General features: G+C 42.7%; 1 protein-coding gene across 12 annotated transcripts in view; it reads right to left on the bottom strand.

Moving 5' to 3' along the window:
• The window catches only part of LOC118391049 (neural cell adhesion molecule 1-like), a 320,476-nt gene extending 304,446 nt beyond the window's left edge, over nucleotides 1-16,030 (bottom strand). For all 12 annotated transcript variants that reach the window (XM_035782008.2, XM_052457770.1, XM_035782012.2 and 9 more), the window contains exon 1: nucleotides 15,822-16,030. In XM_035782008.2, coding sequence (XP_035637901.1) covers nucleotides 15,822-15,870 — 49 coding nt within the window. In that variant the 5' untranslated portion in view covers nucleotides 15,871-16,030. The remainder of the gene's footprint in view (nucleotides 1-15,821) is intronic.
• Nucleotides 16,031-19,090: the final 3,060 nt, after the last annotated feature.

Below are 19,090 nucleotides of genomic sequence, written 5' to 3'. Positions count from 1 at the left end.
TACTCGACTAATTATGTGTACAGATGCAGAACCTTGCTGCAATGGCTAACTGATCAGCAAAGCACCACTTGCACAGCAGCCAATGCAGATGAAACGAGACAGCTGTCAGTCATCTGAGCAGTTCTACACTTGCTGTGGTGTAATCAGAACATTATACACTGGCGTAAGAGCAGCGAGTTAGAGAAGATAATCAATCCTTATGTTCCAGCCAAGTGAGGTTGCTGGTTTAGATTTGATGCCTGAGCATCTCGGCTGCACTATTTTTGGTGGCCATTTACAATTTCTGTTCATTATACCATTTATTTTGTTCAGATGTGGACAATTCCATGGTAAAACTGAGACTAAGATTTTTCACTTTAAAATGTAGGCCCATGTCAAACAAAAAACAATGACTGCAAAGTTAAACAAACCATACAACATTTTACAAAAACACATTTACTTGAAGAAAAGTGCAGATGCTAAGTTTGGTAACAGAATGAAGGTTTGTGCTTATTCTGTTACCAAACTTATGTTGTGCGGTGTTCTTCAAATAAATGTGTTTTTGTCAAATTTTCAGTGGATATTGTTAGAAGTGGTCCTTGTGCATAGAGTTGTATGGTTTGTATAACTTTGCAATCATTGTGTTTTTGTATGATATACATTTTAAAGTGAAAAATATGAGTCTCACTGTCACTCTGTTAACATGGAATTGTCCATGTGTAAATGTGGTCAAGTTAATATAGGGAATATGAAAGAGTAAGCATCTTAATAGGCCTGGATTGGTCATGGTCCAAGATTATATAAAGGGATTTGTGGTTGTACGGAGAAAAAAGCCTTAACTACCATTAGAGTGAGGCATATTACAGATGATGGGCTGTAACACAGCGACGGACCACAATCAATTCAGCTGCACGCTCACTCGAGTGCCCAGCAGCCCCTCCCCGATGACACTCTCCATTGTGCCCTCGCTCTTTCTATTCCTCCGCCCATTCCCCCCACCTTGCCTCTACCTTTGTTTGCCTTTGCCTCTCTTTTTTCTCTCGCTGGGTGCATATAGGGGCACCAGGTTTTTCTTTAAGAGGTCTTCTTTGATATTGTTTTTAGTCCACAACCCTAATAAATCACGGGCTCCCCTATTCTTGTGAAGTCCTGCGGCTTGACCATAAACAACATAACGAGGAGCCCTCCTTCATGGTCTTTGGAAGGGGTCAAATGGGGAAAGTCTCACACTGTTTCAAAGGTTTCCTCATATAGTATGATGGAATGTGATCTCAGATTGGTTGGTTAGTAACATGTTGTTTTATTTATTATTTTAGTTTGTATAATTTATCTGTAAATTGTCTGCAAAGGTACACGTTGTAAAAAATTGGTCACAAGATCTTAGAATGTAAAAAATAGGACTCTTCCCAGACTTTGGTTGAATTGTGTGCGGTTCAAGGACAATTCATTGGGACAGGAAGGACATTACCAATCTCTCTCTGGAAATCAAACACATCAGTCCACTAACCACCTGCTACCCCCGAACACAACACCACCATTTGTCTTAGCCAATCAGAGTTGATTAAGGTGTCCAAATTTCCGTATTGACGGCAGCGCCTCAGCAACCCATCACCACCACCACTGTAAATCTATTGTTTGGCTTCTACTAGCATGATCTTGGCTTGCACAGAACATTGATACAGAGATGCATGGATTGAACATCACAGCAATGCCAGCAAATGTGTCTAATTGTAGATAATGCTTTTAAAGATGTCTTTCACAGCCTGCTAAAGGGGCATAAACAGTATGGGGATAACTAGGCATGGATTTAGTCACCTTGCCAAATCTTCTGCTAATGTCGCGCGCTGCTGCAAAAGTAAATAAAAGGGAGGCTATGGCAGCATTATCTCTTCCAACTTGAATTCATTTAGATGGTTTCAATTTTTGTTGTGAATATATCCAGGTGAAAGAGATATTACCAGGCTATCCAAATCGTTGCATGTAGACACAATCTCAATATCCATTTCATTAAGCTTTAACAGACAATATTTACCTCATCAAATGAAAGACCTCATTAATATTTCTCTGTTCTAGTTGCCCCAATAATTGATCTGGCCAAGGCTTTCGACTCTGTCAATCACCACATCCTCATCGGCAGACTCGACAGCCTTGGTTTCTCAAATGATTGCCTCGCCTGGATCACCAACTACTTCTCTGATAGAGTTCAGTGTGTCAAATCGGAGGGTCTGCTGTCCGGACCTCTGGCAGTCTCTATGGGGGTGCCACAGGGTTCAATTCTTGGACCGACTCTCTTCTCTGTATACATCAATGATGTCGCTCTTGCTGCTGGTGAGTCTCTGATCCACCTCTACGCAGACGACACCATTCTGTATACTTCTGGCCCTTCTTTGGACACTGTGTTAACAACGCTCCAGGCAGGCTTTAATGCCATACAACTCTCTTTCCGTGGCCTCCAATTGCTCTTAAATACAAGTAAAACTAAATGCATGCTCTTCAACCGATCGCTGCCTGCACCTGCCCGCCTGTCCAACATCACTACTCTGGACGGCTCTGACTTAGAATACGTGGACACCTACAAATACCTAGGTGTCTGGTTAGACTGTAAACTATCCTTCCAGACCCACATCAAACATCTCCAATCCAAAGTTAAATCTAGAAATGGCTTCCTATTTCGCAACAAAGCATCCTCCACTCATGCTGCCAAACATACCCTTGTAAAACTGACCATCCTACCAAACCTCGACTTTTGGATGCAGTCTATTATAGTGCCATCCGTTTTGTCACCAAAGCCCCATATACTACCCACCATTGCGACCTGTACGCTCTCGTTGGCTAGCCCTCGCTTCATACTCGTCGTCAAACCCACTGGCTCCATGTCATCTACAAGACCCTGCTAGGTAAAGTCCCCCCTTATCTCAGCTCGCTGGTCACCATAGCAGCACCAACCTGTAGCACGCGCTCCAGCAGTTATATCTCTCTGGTCACCCCCAAAACCAATTCTTTCTTTAGCCCACCTCTACTTCCAGTTCTCTGCTGCCAATGACTGGAATGAACTACAAAAATCTCTGAAACCGGAAACACTTATCTCCCTCACTAGCTTTAAGCACCAACTGTCAGAGCAGCTCACAGATTACTGCACCTGTACATAGCCCACCTATAATTTAGCCCAAACAACCACCTCTTTCCCTACTGTATTTATTTTATTTTGCACCCAAATATTTTTATTTCTACTTTACACATTCTAGTGTTTTACTTGCTATATTGTATTTACTTTGCCACCATGGCCTTTTTTTTGCCTTTACCTCCCTTATCTCACCTCATTTGCTCACATCGTATATAGACTTGTTTATACTGTATTATTATAACATATACTGTATGTTTGTTTTACTCCATGTGTAACTCTGTGTTGTTGTATGTGTCAAACTGCTTTGCTTTATCTTGGCCAGGTCGCAATTGTAAATGAGAACTTGTTCTCAACTTGCCTACCTGGTTAAATAAAGGTGAAATAAAATAAATCAAATAACTTTTGGGTTAGCTGTTAACTTCTTATTCAACTTGTCAGCTCATCTTGTGCTCTGAAAGAGAACCCAGCAAAACATGCCAGTTGAATACAGAGGAGCCTTTGGCAACATGTTATGTAGCCTACTATAGGCAGTGCTTGACTTGAGCAGGAGCTCAATTGGAGCTGAGTACTGGCACCTAAAATATTCTACTGCTTGAGCTCCTATTCCTCTCAGCTCAAAAGTATTGTGGAGTTCCTTCACCTAAAACATAAACAATACCGGCACCCAAAATGAGTACCGGAACCTATTTCAGTCCAAGTCAAGCACTGACTATAGGTGCAGAATATAATGTGCTTAAAGAATACGCTAAATGTACATAGCAGAACATAGCAGAATGTCCTCTAGAAAAGGTTAAAAAAACTACATTGGAAAATTATTGGGAATAGTTTTTCCATGGCAAAAATGAAAACACAAAGCAGACTCAACTATTTGGTCCTTTAACCGTTTAGACTCATTTATAATTCTAAAATGCTGCTGTAAACAGTCCGGGTGGCCATTTGAATAATTGTTCAGCAGTCTTATATCTGGGGGTTAAAGGCTGTTAAGGAGATTTATGGACCTAGACGTGGCTCTCCGGTACCGCTTGCCGTGCGGTAGCAGAGAGAACAGTCTATGACTTGGGTGACTGGAGTCTGACAATTCTTTGGCCCTTCCTGACACTGCCTAGTATATAGGTCCTGGATGGCAGGAGGCTTGGCCCCAATGATGTATTGGGCTGTACGCACTACCTTCTGTAGCGTCTTACGGTCGGATGCCGAGCAGTTGCCATATCCGGCGGTGATGCAACCAGTCAGGATGCTCTTGAAGTTGCAGCTGTAGAACTTTTTGAAAGTCTGGGGACCCATGCCAAAATGTTTCAGTCTAATGAGGGGAAAAAGGCGTTGTCGTGCCCTCTCCACGACTTTCTTGGTGTGTTTGGACCATGAACGTTTGTTGGTGATGTGGACACCAAGGAACTTGAAACTCTTGACCCACTCCACTACAGCCAAGTTGATTTAAATGGGGGCGTGTTCGGCCCTCCTTTCCTGAAGTCCACAATCATCTCCTTTGTCTTGCTCACGTTGAGGGAGAGGTTGTTGTCCTGGCACCATACTGTCAGGTCTCTGACCTCCTCCCTATAGGCTGTCTCATCGTTGTCGGTGATTAGGCCTACCACCATTGTGTCGTAAGCAAACTTAATGATGGTGTTGGAGTCATACTTGGCCACGTAGTCGTGGGCCCATAGCTTAGTGATGAGCTTTGAGGGCACTATGGTGTTGAACACTGAGCTGTAGTCAATGAACAGCATTCTCATATAGGTGTTCCTTTTGTTCAGGTGGGAAAGGTCAGTGTGGAGTGCGATTGAGATTGCGTGGATCTGTTCGGGCGGTATGTGATTTTGAGTGGGTCTAGGGTTCTCGGGATGATGTAGTTGATGTGAGCCATGGCCAGCCTTTCCAAGCACTTCATGGCTACCGACGTGAGTGCCACAGGGCAGTATTCATTTAGGCAGGTTAACTTCGCTTTCTTGGGCACAGGGACTATGGTGGTCTTTCTCAAATGTTTTATTTCACCTTTATTTAACCAGGTAGGCAAGTTGAGAACAAGTTCTCATTTACAATTGCGACCTGGCCAAGATAAAGCAAAGCAGTTTGACACATACAACAACAGAGTTACACATGGAGTAAATAAACATACAGTCAATAATACAGTAGAAAAATAAGTCTATATACAATGTGAGCAAATGAGGTGAGATAAGGGAGGTAAAGGCAAAAAAGGCCATGGTGGCAAAGTAAATACAATATAGCATGTAAAACACTGGAATGGTAAATTTGCAGTGGAAGAATGCACAAGGTAGAGATAGAAATAATGGGGTGCAAAGGAGCAAAATAAATAAATAAATACAGTAGGGGGAAAGGGAGTTGTTTGGGCTAAATTATATGGGCTATGTACAGGTGCAGTAATCTGTGAGCTGCTCTGACAGCTGGTGCTTAAAGCTAGAGAGGGGTTAAGTGTGTTCAGTTTCAGAGATTTTTGTAGTTCACTCCAGTCATTGGCATCAGAGAACTGGAAGGAGAGGCGGCCAAAGGAAGAATTGTTTTTGGGGGTGACCAGAGAGATATACCTGCTGGAGCGCTTGCTACAGGTGGGTGCTGCTATGGTGACCAGCGAGCTGAGATAAGGGGTGACCTCGCAGGATCTTGTAGATGACCTGGAACCAGTGGGTTTGGCGACCAGTATGAAGCGAGGGCCAGCCAACGAGAGCATACAGGTCACAGTGGTGGGTAGCATATGGGGCTTTGGTGACAAAACAGATGGCACTATAATAGACTGCATCCAATTTATTGAGTAGGGTATTGGAGGCTATTTTGTAATTGACATTGAGGATAGGTAGGATGGTCAGTTTTACAAGGGAATGTTTGGCAGCATGAGTGAAGGATGCTTGTTGCGAAATAGGAAGCCAATTCTAGATTTAACTTTGGATTGGAGATGTTTGATGTGAGTCTGGAAGGAGAGTTTATGGTCTAACCAGACACCTAGGTATTTGTAGTTGTCCACATATTCTAGGTCAGAACCGTCCAGAGGAGTGATGTTGGACAGGCGGGCATGTGCAGGCAGCGATCGGTTGAAGAGCATGCATTTAGTTTTACTTGTATTTAAGAGCAATTGGAGGCCACGGAAGGAGAGTTGTATGGCATTGAAGCTCGCCTGGATGGTTGTTAACACAGTGTCCAAAGAAGGGCCAGAAGTATACAGAATGGTCTGCTTGAAACATGTTGGTTTTACAGACTCAGTCAGGGAGAGGTTGAAAATGTTTAGTGAAGACACTTGCCAGTTGGTCCGTGCATACTCTGAGTATGTCTGGCAGACATATCAGTGTGGATGACGGATCACCACCTCAAGCTGAACCTCGGCAAGACGGAGCTGCTCTTCCTCCCGGGGAAGGACTGCCCGTTCCATGATCTCGCCATCACGGTTGACAACTCCATTGTGTCCTCCTCCCAGAGCGCTAAGAACCTTGGCGTGATCCTGGACAACACCCTGTCGTTCTCAACTAACATCAAGGCGGTGGCCCGTTCCTGTAGGTTCATGCTCTACAACATCCGCAGAGTACGACCCTGCCTCACACAGGAAGCGACGCAGGTCCTAATCCAGGCACTTGTCATCTCCCGTCTGGATTACTGCAACTCGCTGTTGGCTGGGCTCCCTGCCTGTGCCATTAAACCCCTACAACTCATCCAGAACGCTGCAGCCCGTCTGGTGTTCAACCTTCCCAAGTTCTCTCACGTCACCCTGCTCCTCCACTCTCTCCACTGGCTTCCAGTTGAAGCTCGCATCCGCTACAAGACCATGGTGCTTGCCTACGGAGCTGTGAGGGGAACGGCACCTCAGTACCTCCAGGCTCTGATCAGGCCCTACACCCAAACAAGGGCACTGCGTTCATCCACCTCTGGCCTGCTCGCCTCCCTACCACTGAGGAAGTACAGTTCCCGCTCAGCCCAGTCAAAACTGTTCGCTGCTCTGGCCCCCAATGGTGGAACAAACTCCCCACGACGCCAGGACAGCGGAGTCAATCACCACCTTCCGGAGACACCTGAAACCCCACCTCTTTAAGGAATACCTAGGATAGGATAAAGTAATCCTTCTCACCCCCCTTAAAAGATTTAGATGCACTATTGTAAAGTGGCTGTTCCACTAGATGTCATAAGGTGAATGCACCAATTTGTAAGTCGCTCTGGATAAGAGCGTCTGCTAAATGACTTAAATGTAATGTAAATGAGTACACGTCTTGGTAATCCGTCTGGCCCTGCGGACCTTGTGAATGTTGATCTGTTTAAAAGGTCTTGCTCACATCAATTACGGAAAGAGTGATCACACATTCATCTGGAACCGCTGGTACTCTCATGCATGCTTCAGTGTTGTTTGCTTCGAAGTGAGCATAAAAGGCATTTAGCCCATCGGGTAGGCTTGCATCACTGGGAAGCTCCCTTTCCCTTTGTAGTCCGCAATAGTTTGCAAGCCCTGCCACACTGAGCTGGTATACTCCTCAATGCCATTGGATGAATCCCGGAACATATTTCAGTCTGTTCTAGCAAAACAGTCCTGTAGTATAGTATCGTGTCATCTGACCACTTCCGTATTGAGCGAGTCACTGGTACTTCCTGCTTCAAGATTTGCTAGTAAGCAGGAATCAGGAGGATAAAATTATGGTCAGATTTTCCAAATGGAGTGCAAAGGAGAGCTTTGTATGCATCTCTGTGTGTGATCTAGATTTTTTTTTAATCCTCTGGTTGCACATGTGACATGCTGGTAGAAATGAGGTAAAACGGATTTAAGTTTGCCTGCATTAAAATCCCCTGCACTAAGAACGGCACTTCTGTATGAGCATTTTTTTGTTTACTTATGGCCTTAAACACCTCTTTGAGTGGTTTCTTAGTGCCAGCATTGGTTTGGGATGGTAAATAAACATCTACGAAAAATATAGATCAAAAATCTCTTGCTAGATAGTGTGGTCTATAGCTTATTATGAGGTACTCTAACTCAGGCGAGCAATACCTTGTGAATGGTGGGACTTCGTGCCAACGCACTGCATGGAAACATAGGCTCCCCTCTCGGGTGTGCTCTCCCTCTTCCTCCTCCTCTCTCTCTTCCTTCTCCTCTCCCTCTTCCCTCTCCTCTCCATGTTCCTCTCCCTCCACTCCTCTCACTCCTCTTCACTCGCCTCTTCCTTTTTCCCTCCATTCTCCTCTCGCTCCACTCCTCCCTTCTCTTCCTCCTTGCTCGACATCTCTATCCCTCCTATCATCTCCAACTCCTCTCTTCCACCTTGCCTTCGGCTGCTGAGCCCTGAGTCTCCATATCACTTCCCTCACTTTAACTGACCTAGAGGAACATACTAATAGAGAGAGGGAGAGAGAGCCAGAAAGGAGCAGAGCAATAAATAGGATACAATTGTGGTCAGGAACATCTCTCTCGCCCTCTCATACAGTTGCTCTCTTCCTTCCTCTCTTTTTCTCAAAAGCAGAAAGAGTTTCCATAATAAATTCTGTGATACAATTGCATGCCTCCCATTCAACATACACATCGCACACACACACACACACACACACACACACACACACACACACACACACACACACACACACACACCAGTATTATCATGATGCTATAGAGCACTTTCATTCAATCAATCAACATTATTTTATGAAGTCCTTAGTGGCTAGTTCAGTTGATGGTGTGCATATGTACAGTATGTCAGACTGCTGGATAATCAGACAGGATAGAGTACACAAATAGACCCATGGTCAGATTAGTTTTCATATCTAGTAAGAAGTCAAGTTTGTGGCACACCGGTTTACAGATTCAACACATCAACTACACATCAACTGTTCTCCCCAACCTTTACTAAAGAACAACTTTTGTTTGACCACCGCAAAACGGTCTCCCGCTGTCATTTTTCATTGTGAGTTTCACCTCTGACTCCCCTGGGCTTCCACAGTGCAAGGATATGTCCGAGTCCATATCACCAACCAACGTGGCCAATTCGCTGCTGTCATTGAGTAATGAAGTAATTTATTATTTTAAAAGTCAAATGACATTATACCCTCAAAATGTGACTCGGTTGACAACATAATGATGTTTGTTTCTGACATTAAGGATGGTTTCCTAAAGAAGCTAAATCCCCTTCGTGTTTTGTTTCCTTTCCCCATTATCGCGATACTGGTATCGTCCCGGCCCTAGTAAATACTTGTTGATAGTAATAAGTAATCTATCATGGATCATTTAGCAATCAGTTATTTTCTGATGACCTAAGAATAGTCCTGCATCAACATTGACACTGCCTGTGCTTAAGGTGTGGCGATAGCAGCACCGTTCTACTAAGGAGTAAACAATTCTAGAGACTAGCACACATCCTGTCATGTTCTTCTCCCCCAGTGGAGGCCATGTTTTCTTTGCTTCAGACAAAGATGCTGCAGCATCATCCATAGGACCTATAAAACCAACCTAGCCAATCAGCAGGCGTGCATCTAACCCACAGGATGAGCTAAGTGCCATTGCTAAGTGCCAATACATCAGAGTGATGAGTCATTCACTGATCTTGGGGTACAGCACATGCCCCCAGTCCTCCTTGTGTCCTCCCCTAACAGCCGTGTGTGTGTGTGTGAGTGCGCACGTCCTGGGTCCCATACAGGGTCGCCTTTTATAGGTCCTCTCGACTTTCGAAGGCCTTTCCACTTCAATTTTTTTTTTAAAATCCTTTCAGAGACGGGGGGCAAGGGGAGGGAGAGGTTGCTTTTCAGCATGACAAACCCGAACCCATTTCTCTTTCTTTTTTCTCCTCCAATACTCTATAGGATGCCTTCAGAGCTTACACAATGCAAATCAGTATGAGTCCCTTTTCATGGATTGATTAATATGCAAAGGCGGCCCATCCTTATCAAACAGTCAGCAATGGAAAAATATAACACAAGCTGCCAGTGTAGTCATTTAGAAATTTTCATCCATTTGCTCGTTGGGTTCATTCAAGTAGTGAAATATGAAACCATTTCGTTTTGATGATAACTTTGCAGTTTCTGACAATTATTCCCACTCACTAATCGTATTATGAGACAGTAAAACCATGGTATTGAGAATCTTTGGCACATACTGGTTATTTAGCCCCCAATATCTGTCTCACAGTCAAACTACTCCAATGCACCATGCAGGCCTACAACTACGCTAGAGCCACAGAAATATCATTGACTTGAACACATTAGTGTAGTCTTTACACTCTTGGGAAAAATAGGTGCTATTTATAACCTACTCTTTTTGGTTCCAGGTAGAACCCTTTCGGTTACAGGTTTCATATTGTCATACTGTCCTTCTCTCGTTCCGGGATTTGAGGTATTACTGGCATACGGCATAGCACACAAGGGGCCGCTAAGAACGCAACAAAAGACCATTGGGCCTCTATTACCTGAATGCTAACAAAATTATTAAACTAATAGCGAAATCACAGACGCTGTTAGCTAAATTCTAACGAGCAAAAACAAACTAACTGCAAAAACAGGCAAATTCAGCTCATAAAGTAATATGAGCATAGCTAGTAGCTACCGAATGTCATTTTGGGTGAGTGTGGACATTCAAAAGCGAAAGTGAACGAGAGAAACTGTGCAAATGAACAGAGTTGTTATGTATGCTTTTCTGAAGGAAGAGCAGCATGTATAGATGGAGCAGATGGGTTAAGAACGGAGGAGGGAAAAAATGGCAGCTGTACAGAACTCATCCATAGCTCTTAAAACCATAAGATATCTGATGGCAAAATGTTTGCAGTGAATTGCATACAAGTGTAACTTCATCATATGATGTGCGCCACACAACAGAGACTCGCAGAGAGAGATAGAATGCTATGGACTCACCAAGCTCGCTTTTTCCCATTTACAAACAAACACGTAACTGGTTCAACTGTTCTGGGGAACTACGGTAAGCTTCATAATTGACAATGTGACAGGTGAAATGAAGAACACAATCTGCTTCATATCCTAAAGTTGACAGCAGGTAATAACTTAAGTAGCTACACTCTTAGAAAAAAGGGTTCCAAAAGGGTTCTTCGGATGTCCCCATAAGTTAACCCTTTTGGTTCAAGGTAGAACACTTTTGGGTTCCTTGTTCTACATTGAACTCAAAAGGGTTCTTCAACGGGTTATCCTATGAGGATCGCCGAAGAACCGTTTAAGGTTCTAGCATCTTTTCCCCCCTTAGAGAACAAATACTCAAATGTATTGAAACACTTCAAATAAATAGTTTTGACGGTATTGAAAAATGATGCATTTCCTTTTTCCAAATACCCCGGTATACAGTATATACAGTATACCCCCCCAAGCCTAGGTAGAACCGGAAAGGGTTCTACCTGGAACTAAAAAGGGTTCTACGTGTAACCAAACAGGGTGCTCCTATGGGGCTGCACAGGAACCTATTTGGAACCCTTTGTTTTCTTAGAGTGTTGGATAACATTGGAGTGGCAGGTAGCCTTGTGGTTAGAGCATTGGACTTGTATCCGAAAGGTTGCAAGATCAAATCCAAGGTAAAAATCTGTCGTTCTGCCCCTGAACAAGGCAGTTCCTAGGCCATCATTGAAAATAAGAATTTGTTCTTAACTGACTTGCCTAGTTAAATAAATAAAAAAACATCTGCAATCTCATCAGGTTTCAGCAAATGGAACAAGTGGCGCTGCAATAAATTACTCACCAATGAGATTCTGTTTCGTGGTTAATCATATTACTTTTTAACCTGCCAGTTGAGCAAATAATTTAAGGCTTTTCACTTTCAGTCTATTTTTGCACTTGCTGTCTTACTCTAATTAAATATAGGGGAATTTATACTTTTTGACTGGATTGGTTCAAAGGGGATCTCTTTAGTTTATGTTCCATGAACACTCATCCTTGGGATGAAATCAATTCTTCCAAATGTGGCTTATCTATGAACACATTTCGCCTCACTAAATTGAATTGCCGCCCATTTCCACATTCAGTCTTTTGAGCACTCCTAGACACACAGTGGTTCTCCTACGTTGTGGTGAACACAATCAGCCTTGACTGCAAAATCTGCTAAGGGACAGCTGCCAGATGGAATGATAAACTTTAAAAGAGGTTGCTATTAATGCCTCATTGGGCCCACACCGGGAGATCAAGGGCGGACGTGCCATTATGTAACGGGAGGAATAACCTATACTTCATATGCACAGATGTAGCCAATCATTACAAACAACAGTAGTGTTACATTGAAGACTATTAATGTTATGCCAAATTTGAAGTATAATTTATCTCCAATCTGGGTGGGATAAAGTCATCCTCCATGTGGATACACACAGTTAGGTTATACCATAAAGTGGAGGTGCTAACAATAGCAATCCGGAACAAGGGCCATAATATTTACAATGCTACATTATTGCAGAGTTAAGGCAACAGAGAAGTCTGAAACCGTGTATATCCCTTTAAACGCTATGCCTCTCACCCAACTAGAATGGGATGGGGTTTGAAGTATCCAGCTGGATGTTTTATTCATATCCCATTCCATGCAACAGACCGAAAGACTTATAATTTTCCCTTGTTAGGCTGCTTTTTACTGCTTCCGCCTCTCAAAAATAGGCAATCCTATTTTCATAGTGGCTTTGAACTTGCCACAGAAGTTGAAGTCCCAGATGTTAACCATTGTGGAATTGTTTATTTTTTCCCCAACTGTTGACTAATCTTAAACTTCGCCCTCTTCTTGAGGTGAACTCTACGCCGGACACGCATAAACAACACGCTTTTTGGAAAGTCTTTGCATTCCCTTTTATTTATTTGCTTGACTTTAAAGAACTCCCTGAAGCGTGTTCTCTCCTGGATTTACTTCTTTGATGTTGATGGGGACCTGAACCTGGCAAAAAGCACCAGGGGCTTCCCAGAGAATGTCGCCAATGTGATGGGAATGTGTGGCCGGCCGGGGCCATCTTTTGGCTGGCAGTCACACATGCACTTAATGGTAAGGAGTGCTGCAGGAGCAGCTGCATGCTAACATTTACATGTCAACACATGACAACCGCACAGGGAGAGTTTCTGCACCATTACCCCTTGCCACAAATCTCATCGCCCAAATGTAATATATATTCAAACTGTGAAAGGAGTCAACTATACAAGCTCCTTAAAACAGCTCTGGTGGACAAAGGTGATGTATAAAAAAAGAGGGAAGAAAGAATGGAGATGGTCCTCAATGTGCTTCTTACATATGTAGGATCTTATTTGGAGCCAGTTTGCAGGAAATAAGAATTATTATGTGGATTATAATTAATGGACATTTTTGTTGGGGTTGATACATTTTTCATTAGGGCAAATCAAGTCTGAAATGTCAATGTGGAAATTACAAACTTTAGAAGACTTTTTAAAACTCAAATACACTAGACGTTTGCATTTCCTGAAGTGCCAGGAAAATTCGCAGCAAAAAAATAGTGATCAAATGAAGATCCAACATCTGTACTTGACTAAGTCAGAGAATGGAATGTAACCAGCAACAGCTCCCAGTCTGTCTGGTTGGAACCACCATGTTTCTCTCTGGCTATACACCGATGGTAACAGATGTGATGATGCACCTCCATTCCACAGAACCAGTTACTATTCATACTCCCCCAACCAGCCAAAGTCTTTGTCTCGCTGCCTTTTTGTCAAGGCAGTACTATAAGCCACTTTTCATATTCAGTTAGTTTCTCTCTCAAACAATTGTATTGAATTTCATCCAGCAAAGAATCTAGCGGTGATTGGGCATTTTCTTGGACAGTGGCCAGGGTTCCTTCTAAGTTTATTAGCCCTTGGCATCGAAATGTAATTGTCAGCAAAGTGGAAATGAATATATTTAATTACATTGTTTCTGCACATTTTTAAAAAAAGTTTGCTTTCTAACATCACAGTACTGTCATTACTCACTTAATACCTCCCAGGCCAATCAAATAATGTGATCAATTTCTTATTTTAACTCCCTTGCAATGGGTTAGGACTTAGTTATTCACAATTGTTCAATTATCTCTGTCTAGTCAATTACACTTTCCCTCCTCAAAAAAGAACTGAAGCAGTCTCTGGGTATTTATAGTGAACACTGAATGAAGTAGGCTACTAATTTTGAGGTGCTCTTAATATTCCCCCTACTGTTGCTTAGTCCTCATGACAACTTTCTTCCCCACATTGCCACTGGAGCTTCCCTTCTAAACCTCCCTGCAGATCAATGCCACGCCCCTAGTTCAACCAAAGACAAAGGAGTGTTTTGTGTTTGCTTAGCAATACATTTGTTTTACATATAGACATCTTTATGCAAAAACACATGCATTCTAGAAGAAGAAAAAACATATTTGCTTGTTTGTGGTGTGTATCTGCGTGTGCATGTGTGTGTGTGGGGGGGCGACAATATACAGACTGATCCAATATAACGGGTCCCCGCCTGAGTCCGCGCTCTCTGGTTGGATAGCATTGTTTACCATGGGATTCATAATGACTACTGACCCATTTCTTTAGATACTTGTATAGATAATAGTAGCATATTACTAATTACTTTTCTGTCTACAGGGGTCTGTTTTCTGTTCTCTCCCAAAATCTATAGGCCTATTCAGTTCGGGGATTTAAAAAATCTTTGTCGCATATACAAGCCTGTCTAGAAGGGCTAGGTATGTATGTATTCATGTGAAATGTATTGATATAGCTAACTATGCCCCTATGTGGCTCACGTTACAAGCACGCACAGTCTGCACTGAGTAGGCTCTACGCATCAAATACAATGTAGCCTATTGGAAGGCTTCAACTTTGCGATTGAAAATCAGCCGAGAGCTTTCACATTTACGCATGAATTGATAAAGAAATTCTGAAACAAGTTTAATTGAAAACAAAATAAAACATTACGCTTTCGCGTTTAACCTAGACTACTATTACGCTACCAAGAAGTGTCGTAGTTGCCGCTTTCATAAAAAATATTTGCAGGTGTTAGGTTTGAGGAAAGAAACAAATCATCCCCATCGGCAACCAACGCTGAGAGCACAATATGCGCGCCACCTCCATATATATATATAAGCATAAAAAGCTACCAAACTCTTTGTATTAGCCTACTGTAAAAAATGGTACGCCTATTGGTTCCATTAATTAAATGTGATGGACAATAATTCAAACACATTAACTGTTGGGTGATTTTGCTGACACAAAGGACCAGCAAGGCAATACTTGTTTCACTGACTCTCCTCCCAAGACGGAACGCATCCATCTCCTCCTTGGCGCTATACCCACTCCTCCGCAACAGCAACGCTCAAGGTTAGGAAAAACTGTTTGTCCAACTGCTCAAACCGTGTATATTAAAACCATGAGGCAATGCAACGACTCAATTAACGGACAAGTGATATCTTATTACGCAGATAATTAGTAGCCTAAACAGTAAACTACAGACAGAGCCTACTTGAGATGTAGTCTATATGATTATGAAATAAGGTTCAAATGTCGGTTATTTCGCTTCACAGCCATTACTGAGAGAAGAGCCATACTTTCCCGTTCGTCTCTTATCTATGAGAAACTCAGGTTTCCATTGCCTGTTTATATTCCGAAGCGACAGCTCTAATATGATAGATCTAACTGTCCATTCTTTGAGACACATTTGAGACGCAGTTAGCACGGATGGGACACATACGGACACTGCTATACTGTGAACAAAACAAAGCACTTTCAGAATTTAAATAATTTTCATTGTAACATGTATGAGTTGGCGATATTCAATCATTTCTAGAAAAAAAAACATTAAAAAAAACAATCTTACCTGCATAGCCAAAGAGCAATGCCCAGATGAGATACCTTGTTTGAAGCATTGCAATATCTCACAAAGATATTCTCCTTGAAGAATAGATGGACAGACTTGACAACGATTTCAGTGTTCTGAAGAAATGTATGTTTTCCAACTACTGTATTCTGATAGCAATATTCGAGTTGGTCCTTGCAGCTACCCGAATACGCACGAGAGCAGCTCGCAGAATGAGTGACTAGCAGCCGTAGCACACACACAACACGAATTAATCCGCCTGGGCAAAATGTTCGTGCTCACACACTCAAGGGGGGCAATGGATGCAGGCACAAACTAGTGCGCTCAGCTAGTCGCTCTCCACTGGGAGTAATTCGGATTAGGAATCTCACGAAACCTCTATCCGTACAACATAGAAGTGCATTTTGAGAAGATATTAAACCAACATTATTTTGCCCAGTTTTTTTCAACCATTCAAAATATCTGCACCAGATGAGATGTCCAATGTGCAATTGTGCGTAATTGCGCATAGTCGACCTATTATTTATGGGCCTGTGACTCGCCACATGACTAGATCTCCGTTCTCATAATGCATGCATGCATTCCTAAAGCAGCTTGTTGGTTGGTTCCCACGTTTTTGTTTTTATATACACCTAGTTAAAACACGCTATTACCTGCTTTAGACCATAAATGGTATGAATCGTGAAACCTGCAGTCCGTATTAAATATTTTGTGTTCAGTTTCACCATCTGGTCATGACAACGACAATCGGCCGGCGCGCTGATTAATAAAATGCTTCCCGAGAAATAGGGCGTCCTCTTCACTGTGTCATCAACGTCCCTCTCTTAACTATATTTTTAGTTTCGTATTCCCGTATAATCAGTAATGGACAAAACAGACTCATCATCCCTCAAGTGGTGCGTCTCTCTTTATGCTGAGTCTACAAACCACATTTAATTTAATGTTTCAAAGGTGACTAGAGCAAATAAATCATTATAGCAGGTGCAACAACATGATGGTCTCCATAGAAAACCGAGAATTGCATTTCTATGGCCATTTGATAAATAGGCTACTCAGCATTTTACACTGGCTACATTTAACAGCATTTTACGCCATTTTTACAGCTATCTGTCATGAGCAGACATTCTCATATTCACACCAGTGATGTGAGTTTGATCAATGGAACTTATTGCTATCATTACTAACAGATTGAAAAAGGGGTACAGGCCTACAGTAATTACTCATTAACATGTAGAGCACAGTCAGTGGCAACCTGTCACTCAGTTGATCCCTATCTGTTTAGCTAACAATAAAAATAAAATAAAAACAAAAATATTTACACTACCGTCAAAAGTTTGGACACTCCTACTCATTAGGGTTTTTCTTTATTTTTAATATTTTCTACATTGTAAAATAATAGTGAAGACATCAAAACATGGAATCATGTAATAACCAAAAAACATTTTAGATTCTTGAAAGTAGCCACCCTTTGCCTTGATGACAGCTTTGCACACTCTTGGCATCTCTCAACCAGCTTCATATAGTCACCTAAAATGCATTTCAATTAACAGGTGTGCCTTGTTAAAAGTTAATTTGTGGAATTCCTTTCCTTCTTAATGCGTTTGAGCCAATCAGTTGTGTTGTGACAAGGTAGTACAGAAGATAGCCCTATTTGGTAAAAGACCAAGTCCATATTATGTCAAGAACAGCTCAAATAAGCAAAGAGAAATGACAGTTCATCATTACTTGAAGACATGAAGGTTAGTCAAGCCTGAACATTTAAAGAACTTTGAAAATTTCTTCAAGTGCAGTGGCAAAAAAACAGAATCTAAGCAAGCTAGTAAACAGTCACCACCATGAATCAAGTCAACAATCTCCTGGCAAATCCGTTTCAATCCTTGTCATATGAAGAGAAAGTATAGATAAAACGTATCAATGCTCATCGGCTATTGGACATAAACATTACACAACAAGTTGGAAATCGCAAATTCAACAATGAGTGGTTTGGAAGGAATCAGTGTCTAACTGCAAGCTTTGCAAAGAAATTATAAGGGCACAAGGCGAAACCCAAATGCAGACACAGGAGGCAGATGGTTAAGCTCCGATATTTATTATAACAAAAGGGATAGGACAAAGGCAGGTCGGGGACAGGCGAGAGTTCATAAACCAGGACACAGTCCAAGCAGTACCAGGCGATAGGCAGCCTTGAGGTCAGGGCAGGCAGGGGTTTAGTGATCAGGTCAGAGACCAACCGTACAAAGGGATAGGCAGGCTCAAGGTCGGAGCAGGCAGAGTGGTCAGGCAGGCAGGTTCGGCGTCAGGACAGGCAAAGGTCAGAACCAGGAGGGCTAGGAAAAACAGACTGAGAAAGACACTGTGTCCTCGAATGGGGCCACAGTGTCTCCTGAACCCTCCTGTCTCAGCCTCCAGTATTTATGCTGCAGTAGTTTGTGTCGGGGGGCTAGGGTCAGTTTGTTATATCTGGAGTACTTCTTCTGTCCTATTCGGTGTCCTGTGTGAATTTAAGTATGCTCTCTCTAATTCTCTCTTTCTCTCTTTCTTTCTCTCTCTCGGAGGACCTGAGCCCTAGGACCATGCCTCAGGACTACCTGTCATGATGACTCCTTGCTGTCCCCAGTCCACCTGGCCGTGCTGCTGCTCCAGTTTCAACTGTTCTGCCTGTGATTATTATTATTTGACCATGCTGGTCATTTATGAACATTTGAACATCTTGGCCATGTTCTATTATAATCTCCAACTGGCACAGCCAGAAGAGGACTGGCCATCCCTCATAGCCTGGTTCCTCTCTAGGTTTCTTCCTAGGTTTTGGCCTTTCTAGGGAGTTTTTCCTAGCCACCGTGCTTCTACACCTGCATTGCTTGCTGTTTGGGGTTTTAGGCTGAGTTTCTGTACAGCACTTTGAGATATCAGCTGATATACAAAGGGCTATATAAATCAATTTGATTTGATTTGAATGTGGTCTCTCCACCACAGTAGCACCAACGGAAACCCCATAAACACCTCCCCGAGCACTCCCGCGACTACCCCGTGAGAGCCCTCTGTGGCCAAGAAACAGTGGGGTGATGACAAGCAAACCAGGGTAGGCCTAGCACCACGGGAAACGCAGGAGAGTCAATAAGGAAGAGACTAATTATCTCATTGTGACCCCCCTGCATCACCATGCCCAGAGGAGCGGTGACCTCCCCAATCAACCCTGACCATAATGGTCGACTATCTAATGCGTGAACGGGGAAGGGCACAGCCACAGGAACAATGGGGATCCCTAAACT

The sequence above is a fragment of the Oncorhynchus keta genome, chromosome 12 (genome assembly GCF_023373465.1).
Source record: "Oncorhynchus keta strain PuntledgeMale-10-30-2019 chromosome 12, Oket_V2, whole genome shotgun sequence".
NCBI lineage: Eukaryota > Metazoa > Chordata > Actinopteri > Salmoniformes > Salmonidae > Oncorhynchus > Oncorhynchus keta.
The sequence above is the reverse complement of the archived record's forward strand: the minus strand, read 5'-3'. Positions and strand labels throughout refer to the sequence as shown.